The sequence below is a fragment of the Sesamum indicum genome, linkage group LG3 (genome assembly GCF_000512975.1).
Source record: "Sesamum indicum cultivar Zhongzhi No. 13 linkage group LG3, S_indicum_v1.0, whole genome shotgun sequence".
NCBI lineage: Eukaryota > Viridiplantae > Streptophyta > Magnoliopsida > Lamiales > Pedaliaceae > Sesamum > Sesamum indicum.
In genome coordinates this window covers 15,011,030-15,024,517 of record NC_026147.1, presented here as the reverse complement: position 1 = coordinate 15,024,517, position 13,488 = coordinate 15,011,030, and the positions used below count along the sequence as shown (strand labels likewise).

Sequence of the window (13,488 nt, the reverse complement as noted above, 5' to 3'; positions counted from 1 at the left end):
ATTCCTGCCTAAAATGAGTTTCGTCACCTCCTGATTAAAGGGCTATACTTGTTGTATCAAAGAATTCGGAGAGGAAAATAAAGAAGAAACAACACGCAAAAGTTAAAACCCAATTCATCTGCCACAATGAATATTAAACCCTAATTTCTTCGCCAACAAACAATCGAATTTTCACATAAAAAATGGACCTGAAAGCGTCAAATCGATCTTGTGTGAAAACTGAAGAAACATTCTGAATCCAATTCAAATCAAAATTCCCAAGTTCAAAGGGGAAATGATAATCTTGAGATAGAAGAGTGAGGTTTCTGCACATGCCACCCACCCAATAACATTTTGATTCATGGATGGTTGGATGGCCTGTGCAAAAACCCAACCCCTCTTTCTCCCTTACTTCTCCTTTTCTTTATAGAACCCTAATCAGGTTAGGGCGGCGGCGGAGGATACCAAATCTCCAGCTCTCTCCACTCCACAAAATTCACTTGTTTTAATAATTTTGTACGGGTTTGGGCTTTCTTGTGTGATCCATTAAGAATCCATATATCAACTACAAAATGTGTATAAATATGACATCATATATTCTATTTTTAAAAATAATTATGCACTGTGTATATATATATATGTATTAAATGGAATACGATATACTATGATTTAACCATAAAAAATTAAATTGATAATTATATTTACACTCTCTCGCCTATTGTCTATTTGCACAAACTTCTCATATTTTTAAAAAATTATAAAAATCACCTCTTATAGCCTTTAAAACCCAAAAATGCTCCTGTTGACTAGGCCAACCTTTAAAAAAGGACAAAAATACCCTTAGGGGTGTTTCTATAATTATCAAAAGGTAGAAGGGATATCAAAGTAATATTTATGAAGATGAGTAATATGACCCCATATATATTTTTTTTATTATTTATACTAATTTTTAATTTAAATTTAAATTATTTTTTAACTTTTTATTGAATCTCTATATAAAATTGCACCTTTCAATAATTTAAATATTAAATTATTTAATTAATATATAAATAAAATTAGTTTTGAATAATTTAAATATTAAATTACGGACCAAGAACGAGCGAGGAGGTCTTCCTTCCCTAAATATGGTCGCTCAGGTGGAGAAGCCCGTTTCATATAGCCCAATATTGTGGCCCGAATATCGTCAGCTGGCCCAGCCTCCATGCATACATCCCTTTCTGAAACCCACGTGGTGTGCACTTGGACCTTCCACGTATGCCCTTCCACCAGCATGGAGTATGCGTGGTGTGGGAGGTTTCCTCAAGAACCTGGACTCTTGAGTCAATCAGACTCCCTAGGACCGGGAGGCATCCCAGGCATGGATTCTCTTCCTCAAGTAAATAATGATCCTGACGGCAAAATCACTAAAAGATAGGGCCTGATCATGTCTTATCCCAACTAATTTTATTCGTTCATCCAGAAGAGTAGGAAGCGTGACCAGTTCCCTGGCGAAAGAGGGCACTCCTCTATAATGGAGATCCCATCCCCAAGCGCGGGGAATACCTTCAAATAGACGAAGATTCGACTATTATTTTGCTGCATTCCTACTGCACTGTTAAACACAATTTGTTTCTACTTCACTATCATGCTTTATTCTCTCTACACTTTTTATTATTTTGAATTATTAATCCTCAAATCCAATACTAACTTGGGCGTCAGAGTGTTAATATTTTTTTTTGCATATATTTTCTCTCGTATTCTTTTTTAGGCCCATCGCTCAAGTTCAAGGCTATCGATTTCGTGCTAAGATCGCACGCATCAAGTGGTGTCGTCTGTGGGCAACTTAAGTTAAAGACGTGAGCTATCATGGAAACCCCTAGCAACATCGCAAATAAACAAAAAGCTCTAGAAACCGCAGGCAATAACCAACCTCTGCAAGTCATTGCAGGATCCTCCCTCACTCCAATTGATGGAGATTCAACCCCAGTCCTTCTCGTGCCCAGGCCACATCCCAAGATGGGGTTCCCATGGTTGATCCCGTCTAGCACTACCTCAGGAGAAATCTCCCCAGCTTTATTGGGTGCTATCTAGCAAGTGGTCGTGGCTGCAATTCTAGAGCAGATGGTAGTGCTAATACCTACTCGTCAAGCTCCTATGAGGGATGCTCATACCTGAAGGAGGGGCTAAAGAGGGCCCAATAGAGGGGAGATGCCCCCTTGCCCAAGACCCAGTTGATCGGAGAACAGGGATCTCATCCCGCAGTTCCTAAAGAAGTCCCTCAAAAATGGGTGGCACGTCTGGAATACCTTTAAAAGGGTTTCCTGTACCTTAGTACTAATGGAGATAAACTTCCAGCAAATTGTCGTATCCCTGTTATTGCTGCATATGACCGAACAAATGACCCCCAAGAGCATCTCTCACATTTTGAGAATGCTGCTCTCCTGCATTGATACATAGATGGAATGAAATGCCGCATCTTTGTAACCACCTTCGCTCAGGCAGCATAATAGTGGTTCAATCAATTGCCCTTGGGAGCAATAGGAAGTTTTCAAGAGTTTTGATCTCTTTTCTTGCATCAGTTTTTCAGTAGTTGCAAGCTCCGAAAGACAGAACTCAGTCTTTTTGTCGTACGACGAAAACACAATGAGTTATTGAACGAATACTTACAGCGATTCAACATTGCTGCATTAGAGGTGCTCTCTGCCACGTAAGATGTATATGCTAGCACTTTCTCTCAAGGAGTTTTGGACAGAGACTTCTTCAAGTCCCTAGCCAAAAAGCTCGTCTCCAAGTTCGACGTCCTTTTAGCTCATGCAACTAAATACATCAAGATGGAGGATGCCCAAGCAGCTAAAAAAGAAAGCTATGGAGAAAAAAGGAAGGAAGTGCGAGAGGAGACCTCCTCTAAGAAACCTCGAACATATTTCAAAGACAAGAAACCACCCTTCCAAAGGATTAACGCTATGTACACCCCTCTATCTATACCCATAACTCAGGCCTTATGGCAGTAAAGGAAAAAGATTTACTAACTCGTCCTAAAGCTTGGAGAGAAAGCCCCCAAGTCCAATGTCGAACAAATTATGTTGTTTCCATAATGACTATGGTCATAGCACTGAAGAGTGTCGATATTTGAAGAACGAGATCAGAAGGCTTATCTAGAATGAATCATAATGTTTGGATTCGCTTTCTGAGTGTTTTGTTGTGCTTTATAGAGATAGAGAGAGAAAAACAAAGATAAATAAGTGTGTGTTAGAGATAGTATGTATGTTTGGATTTGTTTTTGGAGATAATCTAAAATAAGTATTATATGTTTATCGTTGTGTTTTGGGAGACAAAAATTACTATTTACTGTCAAATCATGCCTTTTTTATATATATTTATGTATATGTGTGTATATGTATGCATTTATGCTAAAACATTCAAAAACACCTAAATAAGGTGTTTTTGAATGATGGCAAAACATTGGGTATGTTTTGACTTGTCCCGAAAATAATTTGGAAATGAAAACAAACATAGTGAATATCTTCAGGAGTATGTTTGCTGGAAAAAAGCTCAGGGGACGGGGCCATATAAAAAGTAAGAGACTAATAAAAGGAAGAAAGCAAAAATTTCCAGCCCCGAAGCTCCCTCGGGGGAAGAGCATAAAGGCCCATTTGGAGGCAAGACTGACACTAACGACCCCCCTCGCAAAGGGGCCATTTGAATGATTGCAGGAGGTCCACGTGGAGGCGACTCTCATCATGCCAAGAAGGCTCAAGTCAGAGAAGTGCATAGGGTTACCATAAAAGAGATATGGGATGTTGGGGCAATAGAGGACACCCCTCTCATCCAGTTTGGGAGAGTAGAAAGATCGGCTCTTAAAAGCCTTCATAATGATGTCCTAGTCATTACAGCGTTATTAGCCAACTACGAAATAGGACGTATCTTCATAGATTCGGGGAGCTCTGTGGACATATTATTTGGAGAGGCTTATGATCAAATGCAATTAGGGGACACTCCCTTGGAAAAGGTAAACACCTCCTTGTATGGATTCGCGGGCCAAGTAGTCCATCCTAGGGGCATGGTTTCGCTCCCTCTGACCCTAGGTACCAGTACCACTCCGAGGACTTTCCTATTGAAATTCTTAGTAGTGGACACCCCCTCAGCGTATAACGTCATTTTGGGGAGACCCACCCCCAACGCTTTCTAAAGTCGTGATTTCCACTTTATCATATGAAAATCAAGTTCCCTACTCCTGGAGGCGTGAAAGAAGTGCAAGAAGACCTCCTCCAATCTCGTAAATGTTACATGAAGACCATACACAAAGGGCAAAAGATAGACAAGGGCGAAGTACCTAAAGAAGCGCTTCCCAGCAAACGGGGGAAGGGAGCTACCGAGGATAAAGAAAACGAGGGAGCATCCCCCAAGGTCCAATCGACTAAAGAGCTGATGAACGTTGAACTCGTACCCGGAGAGTCAATTTACACGTATTGGTTCTCAAATGGAGAATGCAATACGTAAAGAAATAATTCAATGCTTACGTCGCAATGCCGACATCTTTGCATGGAACCTCCAAGATTTAGAAAGGATTGACCTTAATGTTATAACTCACCACCTTAAGATAGATCCCAACATTAGGCCGGTAAAATAAAAGAAGAGACAGTTTGGGCCAAAAAAAGGCAAAATCATCCAAGTTGAAGCTGACAAATTATTGGCAGCAGGTCACATTAAAGAAATACAATTCCCCCAGTAGTTATCCAACATGGTTTGAGTAGCCAAAGCTAGGAGGAAAATAGAGAATGTGCATTAACTTCAGGGACCTTAATAAGGCATGCCCTAAGGATTTTTATCCTCTACCTCGAATGATCAACTCGTAAATTTCACATCAGGATATGGATTATTAAGCATGATGAAAGCGTCTCAAGGGTATCATCAAATAATGTTGGCTCCAGAAGATCGCAAAAGAGTCAGTTTTATCACGTTCGATGGAACATTCTGTTATGTGGCCATGCCATTTGGCTTGAAGAACGGCGGAACCACCTACCAATGTTTGGTAGACAAAATATTCAAACTTGGAAGGACTGTCGAGGTATACGTAGATGACATGTTGGTAAAAAGCAAGAGACCAAGGACTATGTTGCTGACTTAGAAGAAACATTCTCAATTTTGAGAAACAATCGGCTAAAACTTAATCCGGGAGAATGCGCATTTGGAGTGAAAGGAGGACGCTTCCTAGGATTTATGGGGTTAACCCCCTAAAGATCAAGATCATTCTGGACATGAAGGTTCCCTCCAATATCAATGAAGCACAAAGGCTAACGGGAAGAGTAGCAGGAATCAACCGTTTTATCTCCAAGTCGGCGGAAAAAGCTTACCCTTTTTCAAGGTTATGTGGAAAGCAAAAAACTTTGAATGGGATGATATTTGCCAGCAAACTTTGAAGAACTCAAGTGATATCTAGCAGGACTCCCCTTGTTAGTAAAACCATCTCCGGGGCCCCCTCTCTACATGTACCTATCAGTTACCTCCCAAGCTATCAGCTCTATCCTCGTTTGCAAAGATAATGGGAAGCAAATGCCCATATATTATGTTAGTAAAGTACTCAATGGAGTAGAAGGGCAATATACCTTTAGAAAGAAAATGGCCTTTGCTCTGGTCATCACTACCAGAAGGCTACGTCCATACTTCCTCTCACATCCCATTGGAGTAAAAACTAATCTCCCAATGAAGCAAACATTGGGTAAGCCAGATACGTCCGGACGCTTGATAAAATGGGCGATAGAATTAAGTGAATATGACATCTTCTATTTACCCCGAACTACCATCAAAAGCCTAGGCTCTAGCTGACTTTGTTTCCGAGACAACAGGAACCTCTGATGGAGAAGCCCCTCAAGCCGAGAGATGGCTATTGCATGTAGATGGTCATCACTTCACCCCAAGGGGAACACTTGGAATTCACCATCAAATTCGGGTTTAGGGTTTCCAACAATGAGGCCGAATACGAAGCACTTGTAACAGGCCTCAAAATGGTGCATGACGTAGGGGCTAGACATTTAATAGTTTATTCCGACTCGCAACTAATAGTCAAACAAGTGGGGGTTGCATGAAGCTAAGGAAGATAGCATGATACAATACTACAACAAATAGCAGAATTAAGGAACCATAAGATTAGATTTGACTCTATTTATTTCCTAAAATATTATTCATCCCAATAACTTGGTGTGAGATATGGATTGGATATCTAGATTAGTATTCGTAATTTTGTAATAAAGTCTATAAAATATTTCATAAATACGAGATCCTTAACTTTATTTTATAATTATAATTTTTTATATTTAAAATAAGAATGTCAATAATATGGGGATCATAATGGTAAAATTTGGAAAATAAATAAAATTAATTAATTATAACAATTAGATTTAGAATTAGCTTCGACTGTCTCCTCTCTTTTCTCTCCTCAGTTCTCAGTCACGGTAGAAACCCCCAAACTCTCAATCCACCACTCGATCGGACAACGTGGCCGTCCACAAACTTCTCCAGGTACATCTCCCCTATCTTCCTCTAACAAAATCTACCTGCTTGATTTGAAGAACCCCATAATTGCTTAGGGCAACAAACGCAGTGAGAAATAATTTTACCACTGTTTTGCATTTCTTCTGAACTCGGTAGTGATTGGATCATTTTATGCAGTGAGAACAACCAGAATCGTTTATTTTGAACAAGAAGATGTATGCTATTCCATGGACTTTTACGGGATGCAATAAACCTTTTATTTTGAACAGCTTTACATTTTCTGGTCTTTATTCTCATTTTGATTTGTTGACAGAATGGCAGAGCTCATGACTGAAAAGCATGTTAAGTACATCTTATCAGTTGAAAAGGTATGCCTCCTATGCATTTATTTCTTTACGCTGTTCGGGTATGGTTTTAATGGCATTTTGGAGCATTAAGAGATGAGATAATGTATCTCATAGATTTGAAGGTTCTTTTCTTCTTCGGCATAATGTGATTAATGCTTACATCTGTGCTTAAGATTTTTGAAACCCCAAATAAATCTTGCTTATTTTGTGTTTTTTGTGTTTTTATTTACTTGTTTTTTTTAGTGAGCTGGTACTCATAATTATTTGATTTAATGTATGTTCATTCTGCTTACTTGTTATAGTTTTGATAAGTAATTAACATAAATAATCAGGACTCTCTTCTCAATTAGCATAAAGAAAAATTAATGTTGAGCTCCTTTTGTATCAGAAAAAGGATGATTTCGAGTCTGTGGTGATGGAGCACCTAAGGGTAAATGGTGCTTATTGGGGATTGACAACACTTGATATTTTAGGAAAGCTTGATGCAGTGGATCAAGATGAGGTCGTGTCATGGATCATGCAGTGCCAACATGAATCTGGTTTTGTATTCTTGCATTGATTATTCTATTCAGAACGATTACACTTATAATCAAATATAAGTCGAATGGAGGTCTATAGGAAAACCAAATGAGTTTGTATCTTTGACTAATCTGAATTTCCCAGCTTGTTTAGTTAGCCAATGCAGTAACTCCTTCACCCTGATAAATTTGATTTATTCTTTGTCACACCTTTGTTCATGCAGGTGGTTTTGGTGGTAATATAGGGCATGATCCTCACATATTGTACACACTGAGTGCCATTCAGGTTTTGGCGCTGTTTGACAAGATAGATGTTCTTGACGTTGAGAACGTTGCAAATTGTATCTTCCAATATTTATTTTTGAGTCTTTTGGATAGTTCTTGAAGTTGATTTCTATGAGTTAAACATAGGCATCTAAAGTCCTTGTTAAAGTGTCAACTTTTAGATACCTCTGTTGAAAATTCTGGATGGTGGTTGCTAATCTGCATCGACGCAGGCGTTACTAAGGATGACTCTTGGAGTTGCTTCCCGCTGAGCAGTTTCTTTTTTCCTGTTAAGCTTATTCCTTTCTTTAATACATTTGAAAATAAGAAAACATTCAATATGCTGATAAACTTAACCTAGTAGCTAGATATTGCAAGCCTACAAAATGAAGATGGATCATTTTCTGGTGACATGTGGGGTGAAATAGATACACGGTATTCTCTAGTATTCTGTGTTGCCCTGTTAATTTGTATCTTGTTTCCTTCCAAATTGGAAAATTGTTACCATTTTTATCTTATTAATTTCAGTTTAAAATTTTGAAGGAAACATAATCACAAACCCACTGTTTTCCTAGGTTTTCGTATATTGCAATATGCTCTCTTGCATTATTACACCGCTTGGATAAAATAAATGTGGAAAGAGCTGTAAAGTACATTGTCAGTTGCAAGAATTTGGATGGTGGATTTGGATGCACACCTGGAGCAGAATCTCACGCTGGGCAAAGTATGTATGTTTTAAGATGTTACATGTACTTGTGGATTGTTTTCAATCATTTGTTATGTCCCCTACCTACATAGGATGTGGATTTTGAGTGGTAATGTGGTATTATTCTGCTAACTTATAGACAAACAATTGGAATGATGATTTTGACCCATTGGTTAACTGTTTCCCTTTGCACATTCGCTTGATGGTTAGAACGGAACTCTTTTAAAATAATTGGATCTGAAAGATTGTATTCAGGTCACGCATGAGGAGAATATATAAATTCGCAAACTGATCTAATGGGACTTTGGTTGGGAAAATGCTAATAAGTTAATGATGATCCAGTAGCGAAATATGTGCGTCAAAATAGAACTGTCATGTTCAAAAATTCAGTTATTTGGCAACTTTTTGGTTTAGAAGATGTTAGTGAGCTAAAAGGTACCAAAATTCTCATGAATGGGGCTAACTGATATAAATTCCAGTGGTTACCGGTGTACTATTAGAAATGACACCCCCTCTGACTGATACCAACTATTTATGCCTCTCATCCTCTTTCTTCCCCCCTTTTTTTCCCTAATTAGTCATCTTCCCCTGTTAATTACTGAGAGCAAACTGGGGTTGATATGCTCCATTAATGACTGAACTGCTGTAATATTTTTAACCATTGCTGATAACTTCTCCCATTTAAAGGACCAAAAGTAAATGGAAGAGGATTAGAATGAGAAGTATTAGAGCTTGATTCATTCATAGAGAAATCTAAGATTAAATGTCAAGTGGTGATGATCTTACACAACTAGGATGGCACAACATCCGAGCCTGTTATCTGAATTTGAACTTAATCCAGAACAATAAACAAGTATTTTGATGACATTCATTTCAGTCCACTTTTATTGCAGTTTTCTGTTGTGTCGGAGCTCTTGCTATTACTGGTTCTCTGCATCATGTTGATAAGGACCTCCTTGGATGGTGGCTATGTGAACGACAAGTAAAATCTGGAGGTCTGAATGGGCGTCCCGAGAAGCTTCCTGATGTGGGTGATTGTTTGCTTGTATATACTTTTTCTGTCAAAGGAAAAGTAAAAAGAAATTAAAAACACAGTTCTGATTTAAAAACAAATCGTAATTTCAGGTCTGCTACTCATGGTGGGTTCTTTCTAGCTTAATCATGATTGATAGAGTTCACTGGATTGACAAAGGAAAGCTTGTTAACTTCATATTGGATTGTCAGGTTATAATTGGGTTTGGAAAATGAGTTTCAGTTTGGAGTTTCTATTCATAGAATCATGTTTTTTCACCTATCACATGAAGTAAGAAATTCGTGTGCTCACATCCTTTAATGATGTAGGATAAAGAGAATGGAGGAATTTCAGATAGGCCAGATGACGCTGTTGATGTCTTCCACACCTATTTTGGTGTCGCTGGTGAGTGATAGTGTAAGCTTAATTATGCTTCCAGGTATAAGAAAATGTGTATGATCTCTTATTACTTTTCCTGTGTTCAGCCAGACATCATTTCAGTTTCCAACACCATTTTGTTTGACAAAGCTTTTCGTGTTTTGTGGCTTCAGGTCTTTCACTTCTCGAATTTCCAGGATTGAAGGCTATAGATCCAGCTTATGCATTGCCAGTCGATGTGGTAAATAGAATTTTCCTCGGAAAATAAACATAGCAGCTAATACAACTCGCTGGTGATGACACATTTTGCCTATCTTTCTTTCTTTGACTTGAAAATAATTAAAATAATAAAAAAACCTTGGCAAAAATGTTGTGTACTTGTCTTGATTAATTTCCCCATTGGGTCTTGTTAGTTTGCCGCAGCCTCCAATCATGATGGCATGAATTAAAATCATGGCAAGTGTGCCCTATCTGGTTGCATCCTAATGTTACATTGGTTCAAGAGATTTAATTTGATTCTTGATAATATCCTAGTCTATGCTAGGGGTATAAGAAGGTGGAATTGAACCAGATCCTTACTTTGTCAAATGGACATGGTAAGTTTTGTGGGACATAAGTCTAACTACAATGGAAGGGAGAAAGCAAGACATCGAACCTTGGGAAACACAGAGTTTTGAGCAGTTTGTGAAGTATAAGTTGGTACTAGGCTTGTCAATTTGGCTTGGTGGTGTGTATTTAGGCAGTGGTGGAAACTGTATGATGAACAATTACTGACGACATATTATATGTGGTGCAATCTGTATTGTAACAAGTATGATATACTCTGTACGAGTAATGTCTGGATGTTGATACAGGGGATGCTAATTTCTGATCATATGAGACATTTGTAGTTTAATCGAAACAAATTCTATTGTTACAAGTGTATATCCACAGTTAAATTAAAATTTAAAAATTAATTATTCTTTTATATATTTAAATTTGACAAACTATATTTAAAACAAAAGCGAGAAATCCATTATTAAGAGAAAACTTAATAATAAGAGAGACCAAATATAAAACTTGAGATTGTATATAGAAGTTGACGATACAAAGTGCAAGTTGATAATTTCGTACTTCTAACCAATATTGTAAACATTGAATAAAACTTATGCAATTATTATTATTTAATCGGCTCTATTAACCACTTTTTTGAACTACAAAAACAAATGGCGTCATAGGCTATCTATATAATTTATCCTTATTTTTATATAAGATCAATCCAAAACTTGCATAATATTACACAAAGTAAAATAACTCTTTTGGATATCTTTCGAATTTTTAATTATCAAAAATATATATATGTATATAAAGGATAGATTTATATGCGTGGACTATATAGATTAAATGAAGTAAGAGATGTAATATGATTTAAAATAGAAAATTCAATACACACTTTGTTGTCTTAAAGTATACCTGCAATGCAGTCACTCTCATGAAGTATAAGAAGTAACGAAAGTCTCTTTAATAATATCGACTCTAATTTGTAAGACCAAGATACCCTTCTCAACCCAACTTTTTTATTTATTTTAAATCAAATTTTTTTAATAACTAAAATTTATCTTCTAGTGAAATGACTGTAATAATACACGATCTTTGCCTTCATTTTCTTGTAGCAAAACAGTAGAACAATTAGGACAAAAACATCCACAGACAACTCCAAACTTGCAATCCTTTCAGCTGTTCGGACGTTGACAGATGGGCTTCAAGTTTCAACAAATTACTTTTAGGTCTGGGAACAGTAATTTAACCTTATTTTTGGTGTATGTATACATCATGACAAAAACAAACATTAAATTACTTAACTCCTTGAGATGAGAGGATTATTGACCCTTCCTATGGTCACAACACTTCCACGCAAAAATGGATTGCAAATGTTCTGCCTTATAGGGATAATAATTTTTATAGTTTAGTTTGGTTGGGGTGATCAGATATGATATAATAATTTATTATTTATAATTATATATTTGATTTTTAAGATTTGTTTGGTTCAAATAAGAGAAAAAGAGAAGTGGAATGGAATGGGAAGTAAAAGGGGGCTAATGATTGACTTTATATACTTCTTGCTACTAGCAAATTGGTGCTAGAAGAGGGAACTTAATTTTGAAAAAGATTTAATTGATCCAGCAGGGAGTTGGCCAAACCATTGTTGGGAAGAATTTATTAGCGTAATAAGGAAAACATGAAATTTAATGCCATCAGTATACCTATGCAGTAGGACTGCATTTTCAAACTTACGGATGTGTTTAGCTGGATCTATGGTACCATTATAAGCAGGGAGGTATGAAGGTATTCGGAAATAGGCAGGAAGTTCTTCTATCATGATATGCTCACTGAAAAGAATGCCCCGCTCAACAAGCAGGGTCTCCTTGGCTACCTGCTGGCGAAGTTCTACCATTTCCTTCTTCAGGGAGCGACAGATATCGGGGGCAGGTGCCCAACTGCTTCTTTTCCTACAAAATCAGCAGGAGTGGATCGATCCTGCTGGAGCCCAATAGAGATCCGCTCGTCCATATCTTGGTTTCCTGGAGTCCCTCCTCTCTTCAGTTGGCAAGAGGGTCCTGCTCCACTGGGTTGAGAGCCGTGGAGAGTTGAGTTGATGGTCTCCATGATAAATTGTCAAAGTTGCTCACAGAAGAGCGGGTTCAGAATATTAGGCCTAGTTGCTGGGTTGAGAGCTAGAGCAAGAGGCGGAGCATTAGTTCTTAGTGTTGGGTCTGGTCCGAGGACATTGACATCTCCCACAATAGGATCTGTAGGTAAAATAGGAGGCCTAGACGCAGCAGGAGGGAAGAGTCTCCTCTGTAGGATCTGTGTTCACCTCCATTGTTGAAATTTGTCATTTTCATGCCAAAGCTCAATTGTTCCCACAAACAGAGCCAATGATGCATACCAAAAATTTGGCCACATCACAAGGATCAAAGGATCTCGAAGAAAATCCTAAGATATCAGAGGACTAGCCCTGCAAAATAGAGGTTAGCACTCTGATGCTTAAGCCAGTAGCTGATTAAAGAAGAAATAAAAGGAAAAACTTGAAATAAAATGAGAATAAATGGTAATATATGGTTAAAAATGGTGAATATTCATGTGGAGTGCAATTTGTAAGCCTGAAATAGCTAAAAAGCAAAGAGAGAGTAATGCAGCAGGTGAGAGTTTGAGAGTGAGAGTGTGTTGATGATGTGTCCCAAAAAACCTGTACAAGGCCTTTATTTATAGGCTTGTACAGAGTTGGACATGAAACCAATTGTTGAGTGTTATATGGCATTAAAAATCTCTTTCTATTGGCTATCACACACAATAAATCATTATTGATTTGGATAAAAATTGGAAGGGATACATGAGCTGGACGAGAACTTACCAAAGTTGCCTATTTTCCCCGGGATTTAGTTATTCACAATCTTTCCAACTCATTTATTTCCGATTTACTTGGAACCACCTGGAGATATTTTAAGGTGATGTGTACAAACGTGTTGGCAAGCTACATGACATGTCCTCCCAACTTTATGGTGACGTGTCCGGCTGATATGGACCTATTTTTTGGGCCTGCCAGTTCAGTAAGGCAACAGGTAGGCCTGTGCGCTTTATCCGCCCTGTTAGTGGCTTTACCCGTCCTGCTGGGGCCAAAGTTTTGGTGGGCATCACTATTGTTGTTTGAAAAATCACAAACAAAACCCTGATATTAACAATCATCTAACAAATACATTCATCGTAACAACCCATTGTATAGGATATTTGTTAAACGATTGGTCGTTAATTCCAGTGAGTATTTATAATTTT

At 37.8% G+C, this 13,488-nt stretch overlaps 1 protein-coding gene across 2 annotated transcripts; it reads left to right on the top strand.

The window, feature by feature from the left end:
- LOC105158431 (geranylgeranyl transferase type-2 subunit beta 1-like) lies at positions 6,460-10,549 on the top strand. 2 transcript variants are annotated; one of them, XM_011075189.2, is made up of 11 exons: positions 6,460-6,477; positions 6,764-6,818; positions 7,186-7,336; positions 7,540-7,656; positions 7,948-8,014; positions 8,155-8,303; positions 9,179-9,312; positions 9,411-9,509; positions 9,627-9,702; positions 9,849-9,916; positions 10,220-10,549. In XM_011075189.2, the coding sequence occupies exons 2-11, from the start codon at positions 6,765-6,767 to the stop codon at positions 10,289-10,291; spliced, it is 987 nt and encodes a 328-aa protein (XP_011073491.2). In that variant the 5' UTR covers positions 6,460-6,477; position 6,764; the 3' UTR covers positions 10,292-10,549. The 2 variants fall into 2 exon arrangements, with proteins under 2 accessions (XP_011073491.2, XP_020547846.1); XM_020692187.1 differs by having other exon boundaries at positions 10,089-10,549.

Excerpts from the sequence above, each read along its gene's own strand:
- LOC105158431 (XM_011075189.2), top strand. The coding sequence starts at position 6,765 with ATGGCAGAGCTCATGACTGAAAAGCATGTTAAGTACATCTTATCAGTT. Across the intron at positions 6,819-7,185 it reads ACATCTTATCAGTTGAAAAG|AAAAAGGATGATTTCGAGTC; the intron begins GTATGCCTCCTA and ends CTTTTGTATCAG. Across the intron at positions 7,337-7,539 it reads GCAGTGCCAACATGAATCTG|GTGGTTTTGGTGGTAATATA; the intron begins GTTTTGTATTCT and ends TTGTTCATGCAG.